At 45.1% G+C, this 27,927-nt stretch overlaps 1 protein-coding gene and 1 pseudogene across 3 annotated transcripts; one reads left to right on the forward strand and one right to left on the reverse strand.

The window, feature by feature from the left end:
• LOC136549745 (polycomb group protein EMF2B-like) lies at nucleotides 1-27,927 on the reverse strand. 3 transcript variants are annotated; one of them, XM_066541150.1, is made up of 21 exons: nucleotides 27,585-27,924; nucleotides 26,774-26,942; nucleotides 26,596-26,651; nucleotides 19,935-20,049; nucleotides 19,683-19,839; nucleotides 19,542-19,610; nucleotides 19,124-19,260; nucleotides 18,949-19,008; nucleotides 18,276-18,400; nucleotides 8,932-8,996; nucleotides 7,338-7,390; nucleotides 6,993-7,046; nucleotides 6,855-6,914; nucleotides 6,399-6,445; nucleotides 6,186-6,322; nucleotides 5,592-5,715; nucleotides 5,434-5,482; nucleotides 4,393-4,476; nucleotides 4,187-4,266; nucleotides 433-522; nucleotides 1-339 (listed from the first exon to the last, which is right to left on the reverse strand). In XM_066541150.1, the coding sequence occupies exons 1-21, from the start codon at nucleotides 27,617-27,619 to the stop codon at nucleotides 222-224; spliced, it is 1,884 nt and encodes a 627-aa protein (XP_066397247.1). In that variant the 5' UTR covers nucleotides 27,620-27,924; the 3' UTR covers nucleotides 1-221. The 3 variants fall into 3 exon arrangements, 2 of the variants coding, with proteins under 2 accessions (XP_066397247.1, XP_066397246.1); XM_066541149.1 differs by having other exon boundaries at nucleotides 19,542-19,839; nucleotides 27,585-27,925; XR_010782033.1 differs by lacking the exons at nucleotides 1-339; nucleotides 433-522; nucleotides 4,187-4,266 and having other exon boundaries at nucleotides 4,397-4,476; nucleotides 5,582-5,715; nucleotides 19,542-19,839; nucleotides 27,585-27,927.
• Nucleotides 10,314-12,413, forward strand: LOC136550651 (uncharacterized; annotated as a pseudogene).

Below are 27,927 nucleotides of genomic sequence, written 5' to 3' on the forward strand. Positions count from 1 at the left end.
AACTCTAAATGAAATAACATTGAATATTCATCAAATTCAAGTATTATCCAGAATATTACCGTTTGGAAATTAAACCTGCTACGTCTCTTTTCAACAACAATTAATACAATTGACAACAGTTTTAAATGAAATGATCGTTAAAAAGTTATTTCAATTCTATGCTTTCTTCTTGGAAACTATAAAATCTTCTTCCCTTAAATCTTTCGTTCGAAGCATCAAAATTACTTTAGGCCTGTGCGTTCTTCTTGGAAACTTTGAAGGATTGTGTTGCACGTGTTCATGGTGCGGGCATCTAAAATGTTGTGATTCCAAAGTTTCATCATGAAGAAACGCCAACCCCTATTCATTAAGAAAACAAATTGTAATCAAATAAATAACAATACACGGTAGTAAATTTTTTTTGACTAATGGACTTCCAAATCATCCATTTACCACAATTGAGCAGGATTCTGTACAAGCTGTCGTCCATGCAACTGAGAGAATGCCTCACAGGCCCAAGGTATATGACCATCCGCTAGCACTCTGCAATTTGATTTTCTAAACAATTAGTACAACGATCAAATAACATGGCTAGTTTGTCTAGATAGGACTGAAAACAACAAAGCATGACAAAAAAAGCATGCTTAACACAGAAACATAACTAATTATAAAGGTATGAAAGAAATGTCTAATCTTATATCTACAACGCTATATCTAAAACATCTCAAACTAAAACACATTTTCCAATAAAGGGCGTACCCAGTGCAGAGAGCTCCCGCTCTGTGCGGGGTCTGGGGAAAGGTGTCAGTGGCAAGCCTTACCCTCGCCTGTGCAATGCGAGGAGACCGCGACTCGAACCCGGGACCTTCCGGTCACAGGCGGTAAGACTCTACCGCTTGCACCAGGCCCGCCCTTCTAAAACACATTTTCCAATATTCCTATGAAAACATACATGCCCTTAATGTTTTGGTGCTCAGAATTTGACAAATTTGAATCGAAAATCTGATCATCCTATTGCGGCTGCTCCCTATTTCACCGATTCCTCGACATTGTGGAATCATTGTCTCGGACACCTTGGTCTCGAGACCCAACCTAAATTTAGTGGCTTGAAATAAGACCTTTAGAGATTCATTGTGTCATGCTTGTCAGCGTGGGCGCCCATGCTTCCCATGTATTTGATTTAGTGCATTATGCCCTCTGGACTTCCCCGGTTCATAGTGTTTGCTTATAAACACTACTCGGTGACTCTCGATGATATGCCTCACTACCTCTAGACATTTCCTTTGTCCCTGAGATCTAACACTTTTGATACTTTGTCTAATTTCTTTGCCTTCATTTCCACACAGTTCGGCGCCACGATCAAAATTTTTCAATGCAACAATGGTCGTGAGTTTGCTAACTCCAGCGCCCGCACCTTCTTCCTCACCCATGGAATCCACATTCGCATGCCGTGTCCCTACATCTTGGCTCAGAATGGGAAGGCTGAGTGTGCCATTTGCTCTCTCAACAATGTCACCCGCTCTCTCCTTTTCGAAGCTAGCATGCCCCCAACTTACAGGGTAGAGGCGCTCACCACTACTACTTGTCAACATATTGCCCACCAAAACGCTACGATCCTCCACCCCCAATCAGGCGCTCTATGGCAGCCCTGATCATCTACGCGTTTTCGGTTGCAAATGTTATCCCAACCTGTCTGCCACAGCTACCCACAAACTCACTCCTTGCTCCTCCTTGTCTGTCTTCCTTGGCTATTCCGCTCATCACAAGGGATACCACTGTCTTGACACCGTCTCCAATAAGATCATATCATGCCATGTGATCTTTGACGAGACCTCTTTTCCTTTTGCCGAGCAGCCCAACAAACCTTCCCCCATGAAATTCAAGTTTTTGGAGGATTCTCTAACCCTATGTCGGTGCCCATATGCCTATCACACTATTTGTTGCTTGCAAGTTCGTTCCCACCGTCACGTCCATTGGCAGCTCCCATGCCAACACCTATAGGGGACACATCTGTCCCTTTGACGTCGGCACTGCCATGCGGCAGTTGTCTCTATAGACCCGATTGCATTGCCATGTGCGGCCCCTCCTCGCCACTCCAGCCAAATGCGGCTAGTTGTCCTTCACCAGCACCCACGGCCACGGCAGCTACCCCGGCACCGGCTCTCCCCTCACCGGTCCGTACCTTACACAAGGTGTACTCTCGGCGCCTGGTTGTGCCTACAGTGGCTGCACCATCACTGGCCTCCCCTATGTCTGCACCATCGGCGACCCTGCCCAAGGGCGCGATGGCCATTCCGCCAGCGAAGAACCAACACCCCATGGCCACTAGGGCGAAGCATGGTTTCCTGGTGCCAACCTTGTACCATACAACGCCCCTCTCCTGGACGTCGAAGACCTATCGTGTTGCGCTTGCCGATCCCAATTAGCGCGCCACCATGAAGGACAAACACGCTGCCCTCCTGCAAAACGACACTTGGGATCTCGTGCCGCATCCTTCGCATGCTAACATGGTCTCCGACAAGTGGATCTTCAACAAGTTCCGTGTTGACGGCTCCCTCGAGCACTAAAAAACTCGCTGGGCACTTCGCGAGTTCACTCAATGCCCATGTGTGGACTTCACCAAGACCTTCAGCCTCGTCGTGAAGCCGGCCATCCGTGCGGATGGTGCTCTCTCTAGCACTCTCACAATTGGCCCATCCACCAGCTACACGTCAAGAATGCTTCCAGCACGGCCGGACGGTCTACTGTGTTCAGCCTTCTAGGTTCGAGGATGCAGTGCATCCAGACAACCTCAACCGCTCGCTATATGATCTGAAACCGGCTCCCTGTGCGTGTTATAGATGGTTTGTCGCCTACCTTATCTCCCCTGGGTTTGTGGAGGCCAAGTCAGGCACGTCGCTCTTCATGTTTCGCCGAGGAGATGACATCATATACCTGCTGCTCTATGTTGACGACATTGTCCTCACTGCATCATCAGCTGCTTTGTTGCACCACACCATCACTGCCTTGCAGCAAGAGTTCCCTATGAAGGACATGGGTGAACTCCATCGCTTTCTCGGGATGCAGGTTCATCGCCGTGCTAACCGTTTGTTTCTCTCGTAGCGTCAGTACATGCTTGGATACTTGACCATCATGGTTGATTACAAGCTGTGTTCTATGCCCGTTGACACCTGTGCCAAGATGTCGGCTACAGACAGTGCTCCAGTCAGTGACACTACAGACTTACGGAGTTTGGCATGTGCTCTACAGTATCTCACCTTCACCAAACCGGGCATCTCCTACGCTGTTCAACAAGTCTGCATGCGTATGCACGATCCAAGGGACCCTCATCTTGCAACTTTCAAGCGCATTCTGAGGTACATCTACGATACTCTCCATCACAGGCTTCTCTTGCGGCCTTCAGCATAGATTGATCTGGTAGTTTACTCCGACATCGACTGGGCTGGTTGTCCTGACACTCGCAAGTCCACCTCAGGCTGTGCAGTTTTTATCAAGGATAGTCTCATCTCCCGGTCCTCCAAACGCCAGCTTTTGTGTGAGCTCCACTCCCCGCCTCACCGTGCCACCCTGGTGTATTGTGACAACATTAGCGTCGTCTACATCTACATGTCCTCCAACCCAGTTCAACATCAACGCACCAAACATATTGAGATTGATCTTCACTTTGTTCAGGAACACGTTCTATTGGTGTTGTCTGTGTTCTACATGTCCCGATCCTAGTTTGCTGACATCTTCACCAAAGGGTTGCCATCGACGGTCTTCAAAGAGTTCTGATCCAGCCTGTCTGCAGTATCGACTCCCGGGGGGTTTAGACACATAGTCGGTCAGGCCTTATTGGTCGTGTCTAGTGGCTGCGCCTGGGCCTTGAGCCCATTATGGTTTTCTATAGATTGGTTTCTAATCTTGATAGGCAAGGATATCCAACGGTGGTGATACTTCTATAAACCAACCCTAGATCATCCTTGCCAATATATGTACACGTACTCCATGTCTCCATAATCAATCTAGTTTTTACCATGCAATTCCATTGCTTTCAGTAACTGCTGCTCCATACGGAAATGGCTAAAACTGAACATAAGTGAGAAAATTGTAGTTTGTTCACCAAGATGCTTATCTGCACGAACTAACTATAAATAGTAACAGCAGAATCAATCACACCTGCCTATTATGATAGTCAAAATAATGGGAATTTGTCGATAGGACTAACCTTTGTTTTCGAACAAATGAATTCCACATATGCATAATAAGTTTTTCATCTTTTGTAACATCAACAAAATCATCAAGCATCTGCATGTAGTCGGCAAAGTTAAAATTCACAATAATTGAACAGATAGGCAGAAATGACTCGAGCTCAAGTGGATGTAAAAACATGCATAGATTCAATGTTTCAGCGATAACAATGTCATATCTTACTCTTCTATCCTCAAAGTCAGCAATATCATCATCAACTTCATCTTCACTATCACGGTCTGAGAACACTTGTTCTAGTGCCATTGGCTACAATAAATTATAATGATACAATCAGGCAAGACTTCCAATGAAGGCATACCATATGTGTACAACAGTGAGAAGAATCTAACGAAAAAGTGTTTGGCAGCTTTCATTTTGGAAAATCTACTACTAAATAAATTTGTGTAGCTTGTTTCCCATGTTATTAGCCATCATAATAAAATAACATCACATGACAAACAGATCACTTAACTATAACTTTGCATGATTTAATTAACAATGCATTTCGGAAAAATGAGACATTAGAGCACCATCAAAACAAATAACATGTGAGAAACAGAGGACTGGAACGGAGGATCACACTGTCCAAATATTTCTGCATGCCTCCCAGCTAGATCACTGTCACTTTATTTCCATGCAGTTTGAAGTTTCATGGAAGACCAAATTCCAAATTTAATTAGTCCTTAGCTAATATTTTTCATGACAGACTCAGTATGTTATATACTATGCATAGGAATTACATGATGGGTGTTAAGTGAAAGAGCCTCTAGCTGGGTTGGTTAGGATGACTTGAGTAGCACTCCTCAGATCCTGGTTCGACTCCCCGTGGGAGTGAATTTTCAGGCTAGGGTTAAAAAAATCTTCTCATCTGTCCCACACCAAAGCACAGGTCTAAGGTCCAGCCTTGGTCGTGGTTGTTCTCACATGGGCTACAGTGCCGCTGTGTATGGGTGGGGTAGGGGTTCGGGGGTTTTCTCGACCTGTGTGAGGTCTTCTTCTTGATGATGCCCGGGGGTTGCGTTACCCCCCGCAGCTCGAGTTTTTTTTTTACATGATGGGTGTTAAGGACTAATGAAACTACCACAAACATAAAAATGCATTATCATTTTTGTTTCGTAGAAAAATAGTTTAATCAATTAACCTAACTGAGCACATAAACGTGCCCTGGTTCTGCCACAAGTGCGCAAACAAAGATAGATGAAAAGAGTAATAATTTTCATTCACCTGTGCTCTGTGAGAATGGAAGAACTGCCGTTTTTGCAGGAGTTGCCGACTGCAAGATAACACAAAGCAAACAATAAATTAACCACATTCCAATTGTAGTATCATAAGGAACAATATCATGACGAGTAACATGGTATCAAGAATGTACAAAGGACTACTTTCTAGGGTCAGCTCGCTCAGATAGCTTCCTCGTCTTCCCAAACTGTAGTACTGTTGGTGGTGAAAGATTGCTGCCATGTAAAGATTGAGCAGGATCAATCGAAGCATTTGCTACAGAAGTCCCTGAAAAAATTACCATCTGGGTCAGGAAAAGTAGGCAACAAAGGGAATAGGGCCCAGAGTCCCAGACAAATGTTACAGCAGGCCAACAATGCAGATTTTCTCAGCATGCAAATCGATGATAACTGCAAATCAGAAACAGCCAGTTCATACAGTAGACGTTCAACTTTTACAGCACCAAGAAGGCTGAACGAGGTGCAACAAATATTCAAAAAGGCTCTAAGCACAATGTGATATTGTACAACAAAGAACTATCAAACTGAATTAAGAAAGGAGACAACACAAATGGTTAATAATTTGCATCCTTTCCATGAGAGTGGACATATTCAACCAATATACAGGAGAAAGAACAGAGTTATTTTTTTAAACAAAAAAAAAACTTGTAACAGAAAGAAGTGTTTTTATGTGGTCCCTTTTTTTATAATGATAAGAATACATGTACCAATTAAAGTGACCGTGTGATGACAATGTACCATTCTCCCCTTGCACACAGTTGTCCTCAGATCCTCCCTGGGCATCTTCAGGTGACCCTGATTCCATAATATGTGAATGTACATGCCTGATTTTCTCAGTTGTGGTCTTTGATCGTCTACGCTTTTTAAACCTTGAGCTGATGTAACAGAATTAGGTTAGGTAACCAAAACAAAGAGTGGTGATGTTCAGAAAGCAATGCAGAATGAGCATACCGGTAAGAAAACGTTTGATGCCTCGGATCAACGCCCTCAGCAATAAGCTGCCAATTAGGATCATTAGTTATTAAATACAGTTAAGAGTGCTTCCATTTAAAGCAATAGTCACCATGCATTGCTAAGCATGTAAAACATTATCCACAGAAAAACAATTGAGGTACACAATGTTATGGGAGATATAGAATAGCCAATGCTCTTTCATCCTTGGCTTCTGTACTCAACAAAGAAAGGAAATCACAAAGCAGGGAGTCATGCTCGAATAAGGAAACATGCAATGCCCTTCATTTGCCTAACTAAGTTGGAGCCCCATTTAAACAAACCTTTAGAAGAACACTGAGGGGCATATTAAGTTAAACACATGTGAAGTACTAAATTCATCAACTACAACTCCATATACCACACAGAAATTGAATCTGAAAAACAGCTTAAACTTTATAACTGTCGTAAATTTACCTCGGTTCTCCAAGCATCGGCCCTCAGACTAACATTAACAACCTGGTACTCTTCAGATATCTGTAACATAAAATTATAATACTTATCAAACTATGAGGATTGAAGACGACTTTGTAATGGAGATTTCGGTTTACCAACCCAAAACTCATAGTGGAATAGGTCATGCGATGAGTTTAAATGGCATCCCAGACCCTAGTATGACCAAAACAATTATATTAGATGTGACTTAAGAGTCAAGTGAATTAAGAAAGAAAAAAGAATAAAAAATCTAACGGGCTCACTACGATATGGGATAAACCAATTGTGCAGTGTGAAGTAATAAAAGGATGTGTGCTTTCTCCTGTGTGTTCAAGAAAAAAAAAGATTGTGTGCTTTTGTCATAAACATAGCAAGCAAGAATGTGCATAATCCTTATGACCAGCACATTGCAGCAAGCAATGACATATGTGCAAATATTGTATAAAAGAAACTTTGCTTTCAAACCTTGAAGCTTCCACATCGTACATAGCAAAATGGGCAAGAGAAATCTTCAGTGACTGGTAAGAATACATAAATGAATCAAATAAGGAACAGCTAAAAATAAGAGTAACGAATGAGAAGCAATAGGAAATTATCTCAGCAATAGGCGACTGTAAAGTATCTACTTCTGAATCTTGGCCATGATCAGCATTTAACAAAAAGTTGAAAAATGCATATGTTTAGCCATGAAGGGCTAAGTCACACGTTAGACATTATCATCAAAGGAACCACTCATATTTACTATCACCCATTCTAGCAAATGCTTGATTTTCCTATCTGGCACAAAGAACTAAAGAAACAGTTGATGTCTGCCATTCATAATATTTCTTCTTATAAATGAATGACTTCCCCGCTCCCAATTCAATTCCACTTAAAGCTACATATTCTATTTTTGTGATCAAAGTCATACTTTTGCATTTTTTTAATCTGACATGCCTGCATTACTTGTGCAATGATTGTTTCTAAGAAGATAATAAAACCATTTGATTTTTAAGTTTATAGAAGTGATAATAAATGACTTAATTTTGAAAAAAACATAATAAGTTAGTTAATTAGACCTGCTATGTTGTATGGTGCCACAGAAGCTAAAAGACAAGTTTTATAGGACGGCGATTAGACCTGCTATGTTGTATAGTGTAGAATGTTAGCCTACGAAAAGACGACATGTTCAACAGATAAGTGTCGCGGAAATGCGTATGCCTACGAAAAGATGACAAAAGGGTACCACAGAAGCTAAAAGGCAAGTTTTATAGGACGCCGATTAGACCTGCTATGTTGTATGGTGCAGAATGTTAGCCTACGAAAAGACGACATGTTCAACAGATAAATGTCACGGAAATGCGTATGTTGCGTTGGATTTGCGGTCATACAAGAAGGGATCGAGTTCGGAACGATGATATACGTGATAGATTATGGGTAGCACCAATTGAAGAAAATCTTGTCCAACACCGGTTGAGATGGTTTGGACATATCCAACAGAGACCTCCAGAGACACCGGTGCGTAGTGGAATCCTAAGCCAGGATAGTAACGTGAAGAGAGACAGAGGACGACCGAAATTGACTTGAGTAGAGGCAATAAAGGGAGACTTGAAAGGATGGAATATACCCAAAGACTTAGCCTTAGATAGGAGTGCTTGAAAAATAGCTATTCATGTGCCTAAACCTTGATTGCTTCTGCTGGGTTTCAACTCTAGCCTCCCCCAACTTGTTTGGGACTTAAAGGCTTTGCTGTTGTTGTTGTTGTTGTTAGTTAATTAGAGATCTGTGTTATACTCTCAAGAATTTAAACTAGTTTGTTGTCTTCTGCATTAATACATACCAATACCAAAGTAAAATATCTCTCTGTAGTTCTTAGCATGTAGCCACAATATAAGTGATTCGACAAAACAACAAAACAATCATCATCAACCAGAAGTTGATAGCTTTTGTTCTAACAAACAAATGATAACACAGAAAAGTGCTTTACCATCTTATTGATGTTTACTGCTTCACTTAAAAACATTTACACAAGAAAATGCAATAAAGAAAATGTGCAGAACCTAGAAACAGGAGAGACAACCTTCAGTCTCTTGCATCATATTGTTGTAGTACTTGTAATTAAAAAGTACATTCCCAGATCTTAACCTGTGCAAAACAAAATATATTGATGTTAACTTCAATCGCATAGAAATAGCAAAGAATTTCCTGAAGCAAAAGGGTAAGGGATGAACAAAATACTAATCAAATTATAATCGAAAACGCAGGAGAACTGCGCTTCATTATATTAAGAAGAAAAGGGGGGGGGGGGGGGGGGACCCCAATTACAACACACACCACACCACTCCAAAATAAAAGTAAAAACGCGCATGTGGAAACAAAGAGGCGACCAAGACTAGACGTCCTCCAGACTACAGGGCTATAGGGAGAGAGGCAGGCTGGGAAGCCAAGAAAGATAGCCCCCAAGCCCCGCCACAGCCCAAAGCCGACTCTCTTCTAGAGCAAAACCCAAAACACCACCCAAGCTAGGAGTAGCTCCGTCAAAAACACACCTATTTCAGTGGTTCCACAAGGTCCAAGCTCCTAAGATCACAAGAGAGTTGAACCCCTTCCTTGTTAACCCAACAGTAGCATTGCTTGAATTTTCCCACCACACATCAAAAGACAAATCTGAAGGCTGTGGACAGAATTGTTGGATCCCAAAGTGCTGGAGCAAATAGAACCAAAATTGCCGAGCAAAGACACAAGAAACCAGAAGATGGTTTACGGTTTCCTCCTCTTCATCACAGAGGGGGCAAACAGACCCACTCAGAAACGCAAGAGAGAACAGACCCCCCCACTGACGCCCGCGTCGCTCCCCCACGCGGGGCGACTCGGGCGGCCCCTGCCGCGCCACCTCCCTCTCACCCCTCTCCTACTCGCCTGCCGCGCCGCCGCCGGAGCTGGCTACCGGCATGGCCACCCGGCCGGCTGTGATGGTGGCGGCGAGGCTCTCCCTCCTCGTATTGGCGGCGCACCTGCAGCAGGCCGGCGGTCCGGCCCCGCGCGACCGGAGTGGAGGTTGACGAGCTGGCTGCCGCGGCTGCTGCAGCGCCGGTTGGTGTCCGTGCAGGCGCAGGGGACGGCGGCGAGGTCTTCTTCTCCGCGCGTTCCCCTTCTCCTCTCTTGATGGCGGCGGCGGCGCTGGCTGAGGCCGCCGGTCCGGGGCCCAGTCGGCCAGATCCGGTGCCCGGGGGGCCAGATCCGGACCCCAGGCTGCCGGATCTGTCTTGGCGGCCGACAGCGGTTGCAGTGGTCGGGGCCCATGCATGCGCTGGGGGGCGGTGCTTTCTTCTCTACCGTCCCTCCCCTCATGGCCTTGGCTGCTGCGGCTCAGGGGCTGGCTGTGCCCGGGGCAGCGGCCTCTGCCGGCCAGCCTGCCCGCGGCGGCCGGTCTAGCGGCCAAGGCGAACGGTGTCTGTAGCTATGGTCAAGACAGAGGCGTCGGCGTCGGCAGGGGGTGCCGGATTTGGGGCCTGGCGTCCGGATTCGGCGGCCCCAGGACATGGGGCGGAGCCCGACATGGTGGGACACACTGGTGGTGATGACGGCAGCGACATCGGCAGGTGCCAGAGCCGACGACGTTGGTCAAATGCGGCCTCGGCGTGCGGGGGTGGTGGCCGACGCAGCTGTGCGGCTGCTATGTGCAGTAGGCGCGTCGATGCCCCTCTTAAGGGGCTTCCGTGGGTCGCCGGGACAACGGCGATGGCGGTGAAGGCTGGCACAGGTCCGGCTTCGCAACCCGGCGAGTGTGCTAGAGGGTTCTTGGGCGAAAGCCTTGGCGACGGCGACGCCGTTGGGCACCGCTTCCCTGTTGGGGGTGTCATATTTCCCCACTAGCATGTCTTCCAAGGGTGAAAACTCAGTGCACTTTGGACGTGCGACGATGACGCCATTGGCGTCACTCCCTTCCTGAAGACGTCGCATTTGGATTATTGTCGCGGTTTCGATGCGGGGCGATGGTTTGCGTTTGGAAGTCGGAGCTGTTCTTCGGTGTTTGAGCTTGGCAACGATGACCGGTGGCGGCCATTAGCTTCAGACCTGTCAGGGGATGACTAGTGGGTGGCCTGCCATGGGAAGTCAGAGCTGCTGGCAGCTTGGCTTCCATGCTCGGCAATGATGACCCATGGCAGTGTGTCGTGTTTGTGCTCAGCTGCGTCGCGTGGGGTGGTTAGCCCTTCGGGTGCCTTTCTGGCATCTCGTCCGGCTCACCTTCTTGTACATAATATTCTTTCAGCTTAATTGAGCGGCAAAGCTCCTGCCTTTTGTTTCAAAAAAAATCACAGAGGGGGCACTTTGCCGGATGTGGCAGCCCCCGCCTTGCAAGCCGATCAACCGTCCAACACCTGTCATGTGCGACCAGCCACATGAAGAAATGACACTTGGGTGGAGCCCAAGATTTCCACATTCTCTCATATGGGCCAAAAAGAGTGGATCCTATGAAAAAACCCTCATATGCTGACTTGGTCGAATACTGACCACTAGAAGAAAGACGCCAAATGTGAGCGTCTTCAACCTCCAGCTGTAACTGAAAATCATAAAGGAGATCCCAGAGATTGAGGAACTCCACCGTTACTTCCACTGTCATGATACCTCGGATATCCAGAACCCAAGCACGATTAGTAAGAGCTTCTTCAACTCTGCATTTATTTACTATCCAGAACCCAATCATAAAGGGTATCACTGACCTTGCACCGAGACTACTCGAAGCCATCCCGAAGAGAAGGGTGAAGCAACGTACGGTACAGGAAGCTCTTACTGGTCGCAGCTGGGTTTTGGATATTAAGGGAGCCCGCACTGTAGGTGTTATTGTCGACTTCCTCCATCTCTGGGAATTGCTGTACAATTTTGAGTTAGAGCCTGATGTTGAAGATGTCCACATATGGCGTTTCTCTGCTAGTGGGAAATACTCAGCCAAGTCTGCCTATGAGGGTTTCTTCCAGGGATCTACTGAGTTTGGTCCATACGAGAGGATTTGGAGAACCTGGGCACCGCCCAAATGTCGTTTTTTTCTTTGGTTGGTGGCCCACAATCGGTGCTGGACAGCAGATCGCCTTGCGTGTCGTGGGCTGCCTCATCCTGTGCAGTGCCCTCTCTGTGATCAGGAGGATGAGACTATCAACCACCTCCTAGTCTCCTGTGTCTTTGCTAGACAATTTTGGTATCTCCTTTTGAGACAGGTCGGCCTACACTCCTTGTCACCACAGCCTTCTGATTCTTCCTTTGATATATGGTGGGAAAAGGCTATTCGAGCAACAAGTGGATTAATGCAAAAAAGGTCTCAACTCTCTTATTGTGCTTGGTGCTTGGACTCTTTGGAATCACCGGAATCGTTGCGTTTTTTATGGAATTACCCCCAACCTTGGACGAGCTCTCTCCCTTGCTAGAGAAGAGCGCCGGTTGTGGAGTGTAGCAGAAGCCAAGGGTCTGTCCTCCTTGACAACCCCTCTCTTTGGTAGTTAGCTTAGTGATAGTGTTTGGTCGCCTTTTGTCCTTGTCAGGCGCGAATGTTATTTGTGTGGGGTTGTGTGTGGTGTGTGTTGTAGCCTTGTAGGGCTCTAGTCCCTTTCTTTCTTAATATAATGATGTGCAGCTCTCCTGCGTTTTCGAAAAAAAAAGGATAAGTTGGGAATTTATATGCCCGATTTTCTTGTCATTCCAGCTTTGCAACCCTTTAGAGACTTCCTTAAATTTGCGGTCCAGAGAAATGAATGGGCATGGCCCAGCTGGAACAGAATTCCATGCTACTGAAACTGCCTCCTGGAACCCCTCAAGCTTCGGCCAAAAGGCTTCAAAATGAAATCTTCGGCGACCAACCATGTTGCCTCCTGGAACCCCTCAAGCAAGAGAGGGCAGTGATCTGAGTCATTGGAAGCCATACTCTGCAATAAACAATTAGGGAATTTTTCCTCCCAATCTACTGAACAAAGGACCCTATCCAGCCTGACTAGAGTAGGAGAGAGCTGTTGGTTTGACCACATAAATTTGTGACCATGCGGGGTTTCCTTAAGAGCAAGATCATTTATAAAGCGTCTGAAACGACCCATCGAGGCCCTGTTATAATTGGCATTGTTTTTGTCCTCATCCTTATATATCAGATTGAAATCCCCAGCTACAACCCATGGCCCTGGGCAGTCAGCTCTGATATTACGAAGTTCCTGCAGAAATTGTATCTTCTCCTCATTTCCTTGTGGTCCATAAACGCAAGTAAGCCACCAAGGTTGCCCCTCAGCTGAAGAGAATTGTATGGTCACGCTGTGATTATCGACACGTTGACCTCCAGAAACTCCAATATGTCGTCGCCAAGTTACCAAAATACCTCCACTAGCACCAGCCGAAGGGACCTCAATGAACTCAGAGAAATCAGAGCCAAATGCCGACAGAAGCGTCCTCGTTACTTCCACCATTTTAGTCTCCTGAATGCAGACAATGTCTGGACGAGCTGAATCGACAATGGTACGAACCGAGTCTTGCCTGGCTGAAGAATTAAGGCTCCTCACGTTCCAGATAAGAATTTTAGTTGGATCCATTAATGACAAACAAAAATACGACCACAAATCTCTAGAGACCTCTCACTAATCAGCTAGAAGCTCAATCCCCTCATTACCAGGGCCAAAATCAGCAGGAAGAGACCAGTTGAATAAAGCAGTTAAGGCACGAATATGTGAATCAGAAAGGGCCTGACCGAACAGCCTTGCGTAGTCGTCCAGAGCCTGCTGATCAATGCCTTCCTGCTCGGTAAGAATATCCACAGCTTGCATTGCCTTCTTCTTCATTCTTCTCTCCAAGTCTTCAGGGCCAAATTCCACCTTTTTCCCAGCAAGCCGCCGGCTCTGCCGCAAAGCTTCCCCAGGCGGGCGTGACCTGCCCTTCCTCTTATTAGTTCGGGGGACAGGAAGCAGACCGACAGCACGCCGGGCCAGCTTGTTGATGAAGTCTGCCTGGGCAGAAAGCATGGGGGCAGCCCCAACTGCCGCCGGGGTCACCGGCGAGCCCATGACGCCGTCCATGCCCGTGGCCAGAGGAAGAGCAGAGGGCCCCCCAGCCGCCGACGGAGTCACTGACGGGACTACCACGCCGGCAGCCGAGGGGGGGACTTCCTGCGCCAAAGGAGGGTACGAGGGCCGATTCTCCTCAGCATCCGGGCCATCCATCGGCGGGGGCGTCATCTGCAATCCCGCCAATAGGGGAGAAGAAGCGCCCACTAGCTTCGAGCACTTGTGCAGGCGCCGACGGAAACGTCGACGCGAGTACACTTGGAGAGGTCTTGCAGATGTGCTTTGTCGTGGAGGTGGGGTTACCAGAAGATGGAACTCCGGGATAGCAGAGGAGGGGGGGGGGGGGGGGGGGGGGGGGGTGATTGCACAGGCGAGCTGGGCGAGGTCAGAGGAGGAACTCCATCCGTTGCCGCACCGACAGGCAGGTTCCCGAAAGATCTTCTAATGAAGCAACGTACCTACAAACCTATCTAGTTTCAAATTATCTTCTAATGAAGCATCACTACGTGAGGTTACAAAATCATTGCAACGTACCTACAAACCTATCTAGTGATTGCTACTGCATGAAAGCTATTATGAAGCTTCACATCATCACCTTTAACAAGATGAATCACTTAATCCATACCAAAATGGTTATTTTCAAACCAAGCTTCACATCATCACTTTATCTGCTGTGGGTTCCCACTACAACAGATGTCCTCTTCTCAAACTGGTGGAGAAAGCTGTTAGGGGAGTTCCAAAGGAGATGTGGAAATGATTAAATTCTCTCATCATTCTCGTGTCCTGGGAAGTTTGGAAGCACTGGAATACTTGTGTGCTTGAAGGAGCTTTGCCTAGTATCCATACACTCCTTCAGACTGCCACACGTCTGATCCAGACCCCCCCACGTCGAGCTTAGTGGGCCAGAGGGGGCCCAAAACCCAGCCCTGGCCGCCGCCAGGGGCACACCGCGCGCGGCCAGGGGGGTTGGCCACCACCGCCTCCGCAATATCCCGATATCCGGGAGATTTCAGAATAAAGGAAAGTCTAGAATAAAAATAAGGAAAATAAGTAGAGAATTGTTTAGGAAAAAGATTGAGATTGTTTAGGAAATAGGAGAGTTTTGCTTTAGAAAGAGGAGTCCAAATCTATAAGGACTCTTCTTATAGTTTCTTGGAATACAAGTCCGCTAGGGACAATAAATATAGGGGTAATGTAACTATTTCAATTAATCAAGGAATAGAGCTTTGCTCTCTAATCTCCGCCTCTCCCTCTCGCCAGCCGCTGCCGCCCTTCTCCTCTCTCCCTCACGCACTCCGCCGCCCTAGCCGCCGCCTGCCCCAGCCGGCCACCGGCCGCCGGCCGCCCCCAGCCAGCCACATCAACCGGCCCCCCGGGAACGGACCCTGACACAGACCATAGGAGATGAGTGCAGTTTGTGGTGCATGGCTGGAGCATCAAAGCTTAGTGAATTGCTTGCAAGATCATTGGGGTCCAGATTGCCTAATGTCTAGAGTAGTTTTTTGTTCAGATCCTGGTCATGTATAGAACCAGTGAACCACCCCACCCTCTCCTTTTCGGTTAGGGTGGGTGTGTGTGGTGTTGTTTTTTCAGCGACCTGGGTTTCTTTCTAAATCTAGCTCACCTTGTATTTTTTCTATATTAATTAAATGGCACGCAAATCTCCTGCATTGTTCGAGAAAAAATATTGAAATATGAACAAATTTATAACTCTCAACTCAAAATTCACAACTTTCAATTCAATGATACTAGAAGAGGAAGTTAATCACTATTTAGTTCACTAGTGATAGTGAATATTCATTGGATAGCAAATGCCTTGCTTTAGCAGTAGTCACATTTAACGGACGAAGCACACAAACATTACTGGGGGCCTGTTTGGCTGTTTGTTTCAGCTTTTTGCTAGCTTCTACCAGCTAGAAGCCAGAAGCTGGAAAGCTGGCTTGAGGAAATGAACTAAAAGCTGAAAAGCATGTTCTGAGAAGCTTTTCTGCCTTTTGGTGTGCTGAAAAGCTAAAATTTATTACAAAAGCCAACAGCCAGAAGCTAAAAGCCAGCAGCCCAAAAGTTGCAGCTCAAACAAACATGCCCTAAGATGAGTCATAAAACCATATACAACAACAACAACAACAACAACAACAAAGCCTTTAAGTCCCAAACAAGTTGGGGTAGGCTAGAGTTGAAACCTAACAGAAGCAATCAAGGTTCAGGCACGTGAATAGCTGTCTTCCAAGCACTCCTATCTAAGGCTAAGTCTTTGGGTATACTCCATCCTTTCAAGTCTCCTTTTATTGCCTCTACCCAAGTCAACTTCGGTCTTCCTCTGCCTCTCTTCACGTTACTATCCTGACTTAGGATTCCACTACGCACCGGTGCATCTGAAGGTCTCCGTTGCACATGTCCAAACCATCTCAACCGGTGTTGGACAAGCTTTTCTTCAATTGGCGCTACCCCTAATCTCTCACGTATATCATCGTTCCGAACTCGATCCCTTCTTGTATGACCGCAAATCCAACGCAACATACACATTTCCGCGACACTTAGCTGTTGAATATGTCGTCTTTTCGTAGGCCAACATTCTGCACCATACAACATAGCAGGTCTAATCGTCGTCCTATAAAACTTGCCTTTTAGCTTCTGTGGTACCCTTTTGTCACATAGGACACCAGACGCTTGCCGCCACTTCATCCACCCTGCTTTGATTCTATGGCTAACATCTTCATCAATATCCCCGTCCCTCTGTAGCATTGATCCTAAATATCGAAAGGTATCCTTCCTAGGCACTACTTGACCTTCCAAACTAACATCTTCCTCCTCCCGAGTAGTAGTGCCGAAGTCACATCTCATATACTCAGTTTTAGTTCTACTAAGTCTAAAACCTTTGGACTCCAAAGTCTAGTCTCCCGCCATAACTCCAGTTTCTGATTCACTCCTGTCCGGCTTTCATCAACTAGCACTACATCGTCCGCAAAAAGCATACACCAAGGGATGTCCCCTTGTATGTCCCTTGTGACCTCATCCATCACTAAAGCAAACAAATAAGAGCTCAAAGCTGACCCTTGATGTAGTAGTCATAAAACCATATAAAGATGGGTAAACAATAAAGCATGCCAGAGTTCTAGAAACTACACTAGATCATATGAAAGGAATAACCCTCCTTGTTATGTATAATCAAACTCATTTGAGCAATTCTGGTCTTGGATCAATTTGTGCTTGCCATTGTTGTCTTCGCAGCTGTCTGTTAGGCTATATGCGAGCCAGAAAAAAATGTTTATTTTGAGAAAAAGAGGATAAAATCTCCTACTGAGATTTTGTGTTCACCATGTGCCTTCCTTACATATAGGGCAGGTTTCACAGAATCTGGAGAATCAGCAGCATCTAGAGCAGGGTGCTGAAGCACTGAAGGAAATGGCATTGCAGTTCCAACACAGGAGGCCAAGCCCTACCATCAGGACGCCAACTCAAGGAGCAGGCATGGATCATGCTGGCAAACCAAGAAGGTTTGGCGGCCTGAAGTGGTCGAGGGCAGTTGTCACAAGCATGGAAGATATAGCTATCCTGGCGACTCTGCATAGTGCGGCAGATCTTGTCATTTTGCATAGCTCTTTGTGAATTGTATCTAAAACTTTTATAACTGAGTATCCTGTGGGTCAGTGGGTGTGCATAGTGGTGCAGTGGGCTGTGTCGGCTGGGCCTTATGTGCTTTAGGTCGATTGCAGCAGTCATCCGTATTTCATTAGTATTTGGCATTACGCAAGAGGAAAATCATATGGTGCCCAAGGGGGCTGGCACCCTCTATAGCTAAAATATCATTTGCAATGTTTCAATAAAATCATCACAAAAACATGTATGTAGTACACCTAAAGTTAAGTGTAGCTGCAACAATTCAGTTCGAAATTCATCTTTGATGTTGAGAACTTGAGATTACAAAATAAAGTGTCACTGTCAGCACATGATGAACAGTGCCAGGTTAACTGCTTGTCTATTTTGTTTCTTGACATATAGGATGATTTTAAAACTGAATTGCTGTGGCTATAGTTAACTTTATGTGTACCACATACATGATATTTGTGATGACTTTTGAAACATTGCAACATGGTATTTTAGCTAGCGAGGGCGCCAACCCCCCTCCCCCCCCCCCCCCCCCCCCCCCCACCCAACGCCAAATCTGCACTAAGCGCGCAAAGGGGTGTGAACGTTAGAACAAATGGGATGCAACTGTAATTTCGTTGCTTTTCAAACAATAAAATCCGGGCTCACCCGTCATGGGAAAGAAAAACTGATTCGGTGATTAAATGAGCTGTGGTCAGAAACTTTTATAATGATGAAACACACAACAAGAATAAAGAAAAAAATAGAATCTGTTAAACTATGAAAATGAGCTATTGGTTACCTTATGATATCTGATAATGACGAAGGTGGGACATCATTATATGAGTAACTACTATACGGAGACAAAGACATGTCTCTTGCACCAGCCTCTTGTGCGGACATGCATAGTTGTAGCTGATATGAACCCTGCAACAAATAAAGCTTAATAACTTTGACTGTGCCAACCCCCCTTACACCTCCAACCAACCACCAGCACCACAAAAAGAAAGAAGCAGCTCAAGTGCCCAACACAGGTTTCTAAAGTGGGACACAATAGATCTGATCACATGCAGAATAGCAACAACTAAAAGCTTATAAATTCCCCCCTTCACAAGTTTATTACCCCTCATAAAATTGAAATAATTTTGCCAAAAGCTTGGGGCATTTTTTTAAATTGAACGCTAAAGCCATTTTCCAGCAATTCCATGGAAAAGTGGATATAGCGCATTCAGTGGCAGTGTATGCCCAAAGGTGAATTTCTGAACTTGTGATGCATTGAAGTGTCTGGCAGAAGTAAAGCATGTTTTGAATGTATTCATCCAATGGACTGGCAGTTGCAAGCGATGCATTTACCTGTTAGCCACACTAATCTTGGACTCAAAGAACATATTAGTAGCATTAGTAATAAGGGAAACATGGAGACCCCTGGACAAAATCATATTAAACACGAATGTAACAAATAGAGGAGACCTTACCGCAGCATCAACCTTATGAGAGCAAAATGTCAAGCAACTGTCTTGCTCCAGAAATTTTGGCTGCATGCATAAAACAACAACAAAGCCTTTTAATCCCAAGCAAGTTGACATTATAATCGATGCCTTTAGGAATGTGAATCTTAAATACTACAAGGGGGGAATCAATTTGACATACCTCTAAGAAGCTTGGTCTCATTGTAACTTTAGATGCCAACTCCACAATATGTCCCAAACTTAAATTGACACAACTCTCCAAAGACGAAGCAAGTAAATTAGTCGGTATTTTACCCCAGGAGCATTTCCCTTCAAGCACTGTTAAAATGCACGACATGGATGGCCATTAATCCAATCAATAGGAACACAAATCTCAGCTTAGTTTTTCAGCTTAAGCATCAGCAAATATTCTTAAGAAATTGATTAAATACACATGTTCTAAACTATATGTTCATAAAGTAGCCACGATGGCATTAGAGATCCTCTTGCCATGAATAAAGATAAATACAACTACTCACAACAAATGAGCCTGTTAACATGTTAATCCTGTTGGAAAAGAAATCACATAATGTCTGCTCAAAATGTCAACATAAACTTACTCTGGAGAGAAGAACTTTCCACATGGTTCCCAGAGCAGTTATCTTCACCATTACTTTGTCCGACTTGCCCTTTTGGATTAAAATAATTTAATGATGGAGAAATGAAAAAAAAAAAGAACTCATATGGGATGTGCACTGTACCACAGCTAATAAAGATAATATCAAGGTTGCAAGGACGGGAGGTTGACAAACTCTTCACATCAGGAATGACGAATGTGGCTTCACTGTTGTCCTCATTTCCAAGTTCACTAAAAGAAGTAAGCAAGCGAGCCCGACTGAATCGATAAATTGGAGAATGCTGCAAAATAGGATAATAGATAAGAATGAGATCATTTGGTAGACAAGCATGAAAACTTGCCACTGGCTTCACAAACTGAAGAAGGCTAGACTTACCCCTTCAAGTGAAAGGTTACTAGTAGGTCTAGCTAACAGAACATATAGAGGAAAGATATAATGTGCTTGCAACTCAGTATTTGTACTTCTAGAAAGTGATATCGTTATCTGAATCCTGCATTGATACATACAGTCAGTCAGTCAGTCAGACAAAGGAAAATATTTAGAACAAACAGGGTTGTGATTCAACAGTGCAAACGATTTTATCATAAAAATTCCACCTGACATAAATTTAGATGTTTTTCTCTTGTTTGGCAGATCCGCTATTCCGATTTCTTTTATACTTTACAAAGAATTGCAGACATATAGTGCTATACCATAACTAAAAGTTGAGATGGAATCGTTCCATCCTAGAAAACTGGGATGGAACCGTCCCGTTCCACCTTGTCCCCAAACCAAAACAACCAAAAGGATTGTGTTTGGATTGCTGCACCAGCATATGTGCTTGAAAACCAAATTGACATTGTGAACAGTTTATTCTTACCAGACTCGTGTTTTCTTCTACCTTAATGAAATGACACGCAGCTCCCTTGCGTAGTTTGAGAAAAAAACAGTTCTATTCTTGAATAGCAAAACTGCATAAATCAGGGAAAATTGCTTGCCTTAGCTACTGGAGCATCCGGAGCAACAAAAGGTAAAGATTTCCCACATAACAAGAATGGCTGCTACTCCAACCATATGGTTCCAGAAGATTAAATCCATCCTTAGGATAAGAGAGTAGTATATACCACTACGTACGCCATATGCAGGTTATAAGCAAAGCTTCAGTCAGTAATCTATAGGGTGATTTGCAACATGTTTGCCATCCAAAAAACCTAATCACAGAATTGCACCTAGAATGCCTTGTATTGTGCAAAACTGCACACTATGGACTGGCTACCACTTGATGAGAAGATGATTAAGAGAATAGAAGGATGTCGGTGTGGTTCTGTAAGGCGGAAGAACTATCTTAATTCAGTCCAGTCTTAGCAGTATGCCAACTTACTGCTTGTCCATGTACTTCTCCCTAAACTTCACTAAGAGTGTCGATAAAACTAGAAAACACTTCTTTTGGCAAGGTGGAAACTTGAAGAAATATTATTTGGAAACGGGAAGACCACTTATTTCTGGAATGATATCTGGTGTGGGGCTATATCCTTCAGAGACAAAATTTCCTGATTCTTATGAGATCAGTAACGATCAAGCTTTTAGAAGGTGGTTGGATGAGAACCTACAAACTCAGTTAAGAAGGTTGATAGACATTCTGTTCTCTTGCGATGCGCCTGACAAAGCAAAATGGCTTTGAGAAAAATCTGGCAAATTCTCTGTCAAATCAATGTACAGTTATTTGTGCAGCTCTGACTACAACAACACAACAACACAACAAAGCCTTTAAGTCCCAAACAAGTTGGGGTAGGCTAGAGTTGAAACCCAACAGAAGCAATCAAGGTTCAGGCACGTGAATAGCTGTCTTTCAAGCACTCCTATCTAAGGCTAAGTCTTTGGGTATATTCCATCCTTTCAAGTCTCCTTTTATTGCCTCTACCCAAGTCAACTTCGGTCTTCCTCTGCCTCTCTTCACGTTACTATCCTGACTTAGGATTCCACTACGCAACGGTGCATCTGGAGGTCTCCGTTGCACATGTCCAAACCATCTCAACCGGTGTTGGACAAGCTTTTCTTCAATTGGTGCTACCCCTAATCTCTCACGTATATCATCGTTCCGAACTCGATCCCTTCTTGTATGACCGCAAATCCAACGCAACATACGCATTTCCGCGACACTTAGCTGTTGAATATGTCGTCTTTTCGTAGGCCAACATTCTGCACCATACAACATAGCAGGTCTAATCGTCGTCCTATAAAACTTGCCTTTTAGCTTCTGTGGTACCCTTTTGTCACATAGGACACCAGACGCTTGCCGCCACTTCATCCACCCTGCTTTGATTCTATGGCTAACATCTTCATCAATATCCCCGTCCCTCTGTAGCATTGATCCTAAATATCGAAAGGTATCCTTCCTAGGCACTACTTGACCTTCCAAACTAACATCTTCCTCCTCCCGAGTAGTAGTGCCGAAGTCACATCTCATATACTCAGTTTTAGTTCTACTAAGTCTAAAACCTTTGGACTCCAAGGTCTCCCGCCATAACTCCAGTTTCTGATTCACTCCTGTCCGGCTTTCATCAACTAGCACTACATCGTCCGCGAAAAGCATACACCAAGGGATGTCCCCTTGTATGTCCCTTGTGACCTCATCCATCACTAAAGCAAACAAATAAGGGCTCAAAGCTGACCCTTGATGTAGTCCTATCTTAATCGGGAAGTCATCCATGTCTCCATCGCTTGTTCGAACTCTAGTCACAACATTGCTGTACATGTCCTTAATGAGCCCGACGTACTTCGTTGGGACTTTATGTTTGTCCAAAGCCCACCACATAACATTCCTTGGTATTTTATCATAAGCCTTCTCCAAGTCAATAAAAACCATATGTAGGTCCTTCTTCTTCTCCCTATACCGCTCCATAACTTGTCTTATTAAGAAAATGGCTTCCATGGTTGACCTTCCGGGCATGAAACCAAATTGGTTCATAGAGACCCGCGTTATTGCTCTTAAGCGATGCTCGATAATTCTCTCCCATAGCTTCATAGTATGGCTCATCAACTTAATTCCCCGGTAATTTGTACAACTTTGAATATCTCCTTTATTCTTGTAGATCGGTACCAATATACTTCTCCTCCACTCATCAGGCATCTTGTTCGATCGAAAAATATGGTTGAACAGCTTGGTTAACCATACTACAGCTATGTCCCTGAGGCATCTCCACACCTCGATTGGGATACCATCCGGTCCCATCGCCTTACCTCCTTTCATCCTTTTCAACGCCTCTCTGACCTCAGATTCTTGGATTCTCCGCACAAAGCGCCTATTGGTGTCATCAAAAAAGTCATCCAACTGAAAGGTTGTGTCCATATTCTCACCATTGAACAATTTGTCAAAATACTCTTGCCATCGATGTCGGATCTCATCCTCCTTTACCAAGAGATGCTCCCTTTCATCCTTAATGCACTTAACTTGGTTGAAGTCCTGTGTCTTTCTCTCACGAACCCTAGCCATCCTATAAATGTCCTTCTCTCCTTCCTTCGTACTCAAATGTTGGTAAAGATCCTCGTACGCTCTACCCTTTGCCACACTTACAGCTCGCTTTGCAGTCTTCTTTGCCACCTTGTACTTCTCTATGTTGTCCACACTCCTGTCATGGTACAAGCGTCTATAGCATTCTTTCTTCTCCTTAATAGCCCTTTGGACTTCCTCGTTCCACCACCAAGTATCTTTAGCCTCGCGTCCCCTTCCTTTGGTTACTCCACACACCTCTGAGGCTACCTTCCGAATGTTGGTTGCCATCTTGTCCCACATATTGTTTATGTCGTCTTCTTCCTTCCAAGAGCCCTCTTTGATAACCCTTTCCCTAAATACCTCTGACGTCTCCCCTTTCAGTTTCCACCACTTTGTTCTTTCAATCTTAGCTTGTTTATCCCTACGGGCACGCACCTGAAAACAAAAATCTGCCACCAAAAGCTTATGTTGAGAAACAACACACTCCCCTGGTATCACCTTGCAATCCAAGCATGCTCGTTTGTCCTTTCTTCTTGCGAGGACAAAGTCAATTTGGCTACAGTGTTGTCCGCTACTGAAGGTCACTAGATGAGATTCTCTCTTTCTAAAGAAAGTGTTGGCTATCATCAAGTCAAAAGCTACCGCGAAGTCCAGAACTTCCTCCCCCTCCTGATTCCTACTACCATACCCAAAACCTCCATGAACTGCCTCGAAACCTACGCTTGTAGTACCTACATGCCCATTAAGATCTCCTCCTATAAAAAGCTTCTCACTACTAGGTATAGCTCTAACCAGGCCATCTAAGTCTTCCCAGAACTGTCTCTTAGCACTCTCGTCGAGGCCTACTTGGGGGGCATACGCACTAATTACGTTCAAGACCATATCACCAACGACAAGCTTGACTAAGATAATCCTATCTCCTTGCCTTCTCACTCCCACCACACCATTCTTGAGGCTCTTATCAATCAAAACTCCTACTCCATTTCTATTCGCAACTGTCCCTGTGTACCAAAGCTTGAAACCTGTATTGTCCACCTCCTTCGCCTTCTGACCCTTCCATTTAGTCTCTTGAACGCATAATATATTTACACGCCTCCTAGTCGCGGTATCAACTAATTCTCTTAACTTACCTGTAAGTGACCCTACATTCCAACTACCTAAATGGATCCTAGTTGGTTCGACTAGCTTCCTTACCCTTCGCACCCGTCGACTCTGATGCAAAGACCCTTGCTCATTTTTCACTACACCCGGGCGCCGATGTAGCGCGCCACTAAGGAAGCGACGACCCGATCCTTGGTTACTTGACACCATGCCCAGATCACGACACGGCGCGTCACGGGGGTGACGACCCGGCCCTTGCCCATTTAACACCATACCCGGGTTCCGATATGGCGCGTCGCTAAGAGGGTTACGCCCCAACGATTTTCTTTCGGGTTTCATCTCCATTTAAGTGGCTAGGTTTTTACATTGGCTCGCCACGCCTAACACAACCCTCCTCCTTTACCAGGGCTCGGGACCTGCTATGCTGGGACACCAAAGGCTGACTATAGGCTCAAATAAAAAATGGATTCCAAAAGCTAAAATACCCCCTAAAAATCTTTTGTTGCTAACTTTTGCAGAATGGTACACTGAGAAAAGATTCTTAAATGAAAATAGCAAAGAAATGAATCCTGTGCTTTTCATTGTGAAAAAGAAAGTGTTAATCACTTGTTCTTTGAATGCCCTCTAGCTAAATTCATCTGTAGCCTATTGCACACGCTTTTGGTTAAACTGTAGGCCAAGCTCTTTTGAACAATTCTGGTCCTGGGTGATTCTGTGCTTACCAACTGGAAAAGAATTCCATGTTGCTCAATGCTTCTGTATGTTGGGCCCTGTTGAGAGCTGGAAACAATGTGTGCTTTGAGAAGAAAATAACCAAATCTCCTACTGAGATTATATGTTCATTATGTTCGTTCCTATCATACTGGGCAGGTCTCCGGAAGCAGGAAAACCCATAAGCTTTGGAGGAGGGACCTGAAGCTTTGAAGCAAATTGCCCTAAAGTTCCTCCAATTGAGCATATGTAGGGGTCACACATGGAGCAAGCTCTAACAGGCCAAAGGGTTTGGTGGCTTAACCTCATCGCCATCTGAACACCTTGGGAACTGGAAGATGCTGGAGTGCATGTCTGTGCACTGCTGTTTTAGACTAGATGGTGGCAGTTTAGATTATGTTCAGTTGTTAGTTGTCTCATCTTTCCAGGATGTTGGATTGTAATGGCATTGTTTTGCTTTCGTGTTCGCGGTAGTTTGGGTGTGCTGCTCAGTTCTGGGCCCTGTATTCCGTCAGGCCATTTACAGCATCATTTTGGTTTCGGGTGCTAATGTGGGTTGGTGAGACTTTTGAACGCGTTAATCATTGTACCGTTTCTTGTAATTTCATTGCTTAGCAGTAATGAAATTTGGGTCACCCTGTTCTGGGAAAAAAAAGAGAATGCTTTGTATTGCATATGACCTGCCATCTGGTTCACATATCAAACTAACACTGTTCATAAGACCAAAATGCCCCTCTTTTTGCTGCTGCAAGGCCCCTGGCTTGCTGTCTCCTATGCGTCACCTCACGTTCGCTCACTGGCAGCAATGCATATGCGCCTACCGCTGCAAAATGAGTGCACCATGAGGGATAAGGTGCAGCAGCGAGTGAACAATGAAGCAGTGAGACCAGTAGCTGCAGCGGCTGGCTGAGGCGTCGAGCAGTAACCAATTGAGTAGAAGAAGCAGGCAAGTGGTAGCAGCATAAAGCCAGAACGCACGACCACAAAAGAGCAGAGTGACTGGTTAGTGCTCATTGGACTCTCCCAGGGTTCACCAGAGAAGTAGCTTCAATCTGGGCGATGGTGTTGAAGAGACTGAGAGGGAGGAGATACATTAAGCAACGACAGAGGGAGAACATGAGGCCACTTCTGTTATTTCCAATGCCTGTGTTTTTAACAATTTCACTATATTATTTTTCACACACACAAAGGATGACCGCGATATAGTGGCAAACTGAACTGATTTTGATGGGCCTTAGTGGCAGTTTTGTAATTCATGTTTTTATAATGGAAAATCCCAAATAGGATGTCAAGTGAGTGGCAAATTTGCAACTTTCCCAATCCATAAATCTATGTCAGGTACCAAATGAAATTTAAAGAAAAATACATGAATTTCATGAACCTTAGTTTGTATTGATAAATAGAATGCGGAAAAAACCCAAACTGCATGGCTTTAAGCAGAGTGACTCAGGGGGCTACGAGACAGACTATAAAATAGAGCAACCTAAGCATATAAATGCAGGGGGTGCTATGGCCTTGGTCTAAAACATCAGGGGAAATCTTACTCATAGCAACAAGGAAATAGCAAATGAAACTAATCATCCCAATACATAAATTTGTTTGCTGTGCATGCATGGCTGGGCCCACCAACCGTGATATGACATAAAATAGAGATTTACTTTAGTTGTCAATAAGGTGCTAAGCTCAAGATGGAACAATATATGCTTAGGATGAAAACATTTAAATGCACGACTGTCCATTCAAGGTTCAAACCTCTTTTTCCTCCTCGCGTGTATATTGTAAAGAAGGCATCTTTGAATAAAAAGAGGCTGCAAAATTCAGGGAACCATCATTGGTATCTCAAATCAATTGCACATAATGGTTACAATTACTGCAGAGTAAGCATGGTCATGTGAACAGTGTTGAAAGAAGGGAGCATAATTGTATTTACGTTTTTCACGGCTCGCCGTTGAATAATATTGTAGAGCTCGACTGGCTTGCAATACAGAGCCAAATCTCTTTCAGCAGCAAGTTTCTCATCCGGAGACAATGCAGTTCTTAGCTGCTGACGGAAGGCCTGGCCTGTAGACCCAGGATAAGCATATTCACGTCCAATATTCCTGCATACAAGCACAACTTGCACATAACAACAGAATGCATTCCGTCTCACTTGAAGAACAAGAACCACAACATGTCCATAATTGTGCATCCACAAAGCAGCTGGACTACCTATTTCTATTTCAAAACACAGAACGCAACCCGAGCATGGCGAGAATTGCTCAATGTATACCTCTTTATGTAAATATTTTCTTTAAGTTTGTAGGTGGTAATTCAAGCACACCCTCCATTCCAAATTATAAGACGTTTTGGCTATTCTAGATACGTAGTTTTTGCTATGCGCTTAGATATACATATACACTATGTCTCTAGACATAGATAAAGCAATGTATTAGAAGAGCCAAAACGTCTTATATGGAATGGAGGGAGCGGTGTGCAAAACAAGCGTGGCTATGTCAAGAAAACGGGCGTGGCAAGATCCAGAACCAACAAAGTGACGGGTCGTTATACCTACATTAGCCATCTACAAACAAGAGTTTCTTTCTCACTACCTGACCGGTCGTTATACACGAACTAAGACGCATCGCTATGCACTTCACTAAGGCACTGAGCCACAACCTCTCGCTGCCTGCCCAAACAGAGTTTCTTTCCGGCGGGCGGCGGACCCACGCGTAATCTCTCCCCTGAGCCATTTATCCACTTACTGATTTAACGGTTGAGGCAGAGGCAGGCCGGGCATCCTCGCTGCTGCGAACACCTAGGGTCTTGCGGACCCGGACCCACCACGAGTTCTTTCTTCTTTCCGCGCGCAGGAACCTACCCAACGGTGGGATCAGGTCACCAGCATCAAACTGGAGCGCTAGCAGGCGGCGAAGCGTGGGAGCGGGGGCGCGAACGGGAGCGGAAGCAAGAGAGGCGGCGTAAGCGGTGGCCACGCCACCGGATTGGAACGGCGGCTCGGCCCGGACCCCGGGGAGGAATTGGTGAGAGGGGGGAAAATGGGAGTGCCGACTGTGCCCTTATTTTTGTTGTGAAACGGTGTCTCCG

Source organism: Miscanthus floridulus, chromosome 4 (assembly GCF_019320115.1).
Source record: "Miscanthus floridulus cultivar M001 chromosome 4, ASM1932011v1, whole genome shotgun sequence".
Taxonomy (NCBI): Eukaryota; Viridiplantae; Streptophyta; class Magnoliopsida; order Poales; family Poaceae; genus Miscanthus; species Miscanthus floridulus.

Coding starts and splice junctions, on each gene's coding strand:
- LOC136549745 (XM_066541149.1), bottom strand. CDS start 27,619: ATGCCCGGCCTGCCTCTGCCTCAACCGTTAAATCA. Junction 5,483..5,591: donor GAGCGAGCTGACCCTAGAAA/GTAGTCCTTTGT, acceptor GTTATCTTGCAG/TCGGCAACTCCTGCAAAAAC. Junction 4,477..5,433: donor TCCATTCTCACAGAGCACAG/GTGAATGAAAAT, acceptor AATTTATTGTAG/CCAATGGCACTAGAACAAGT.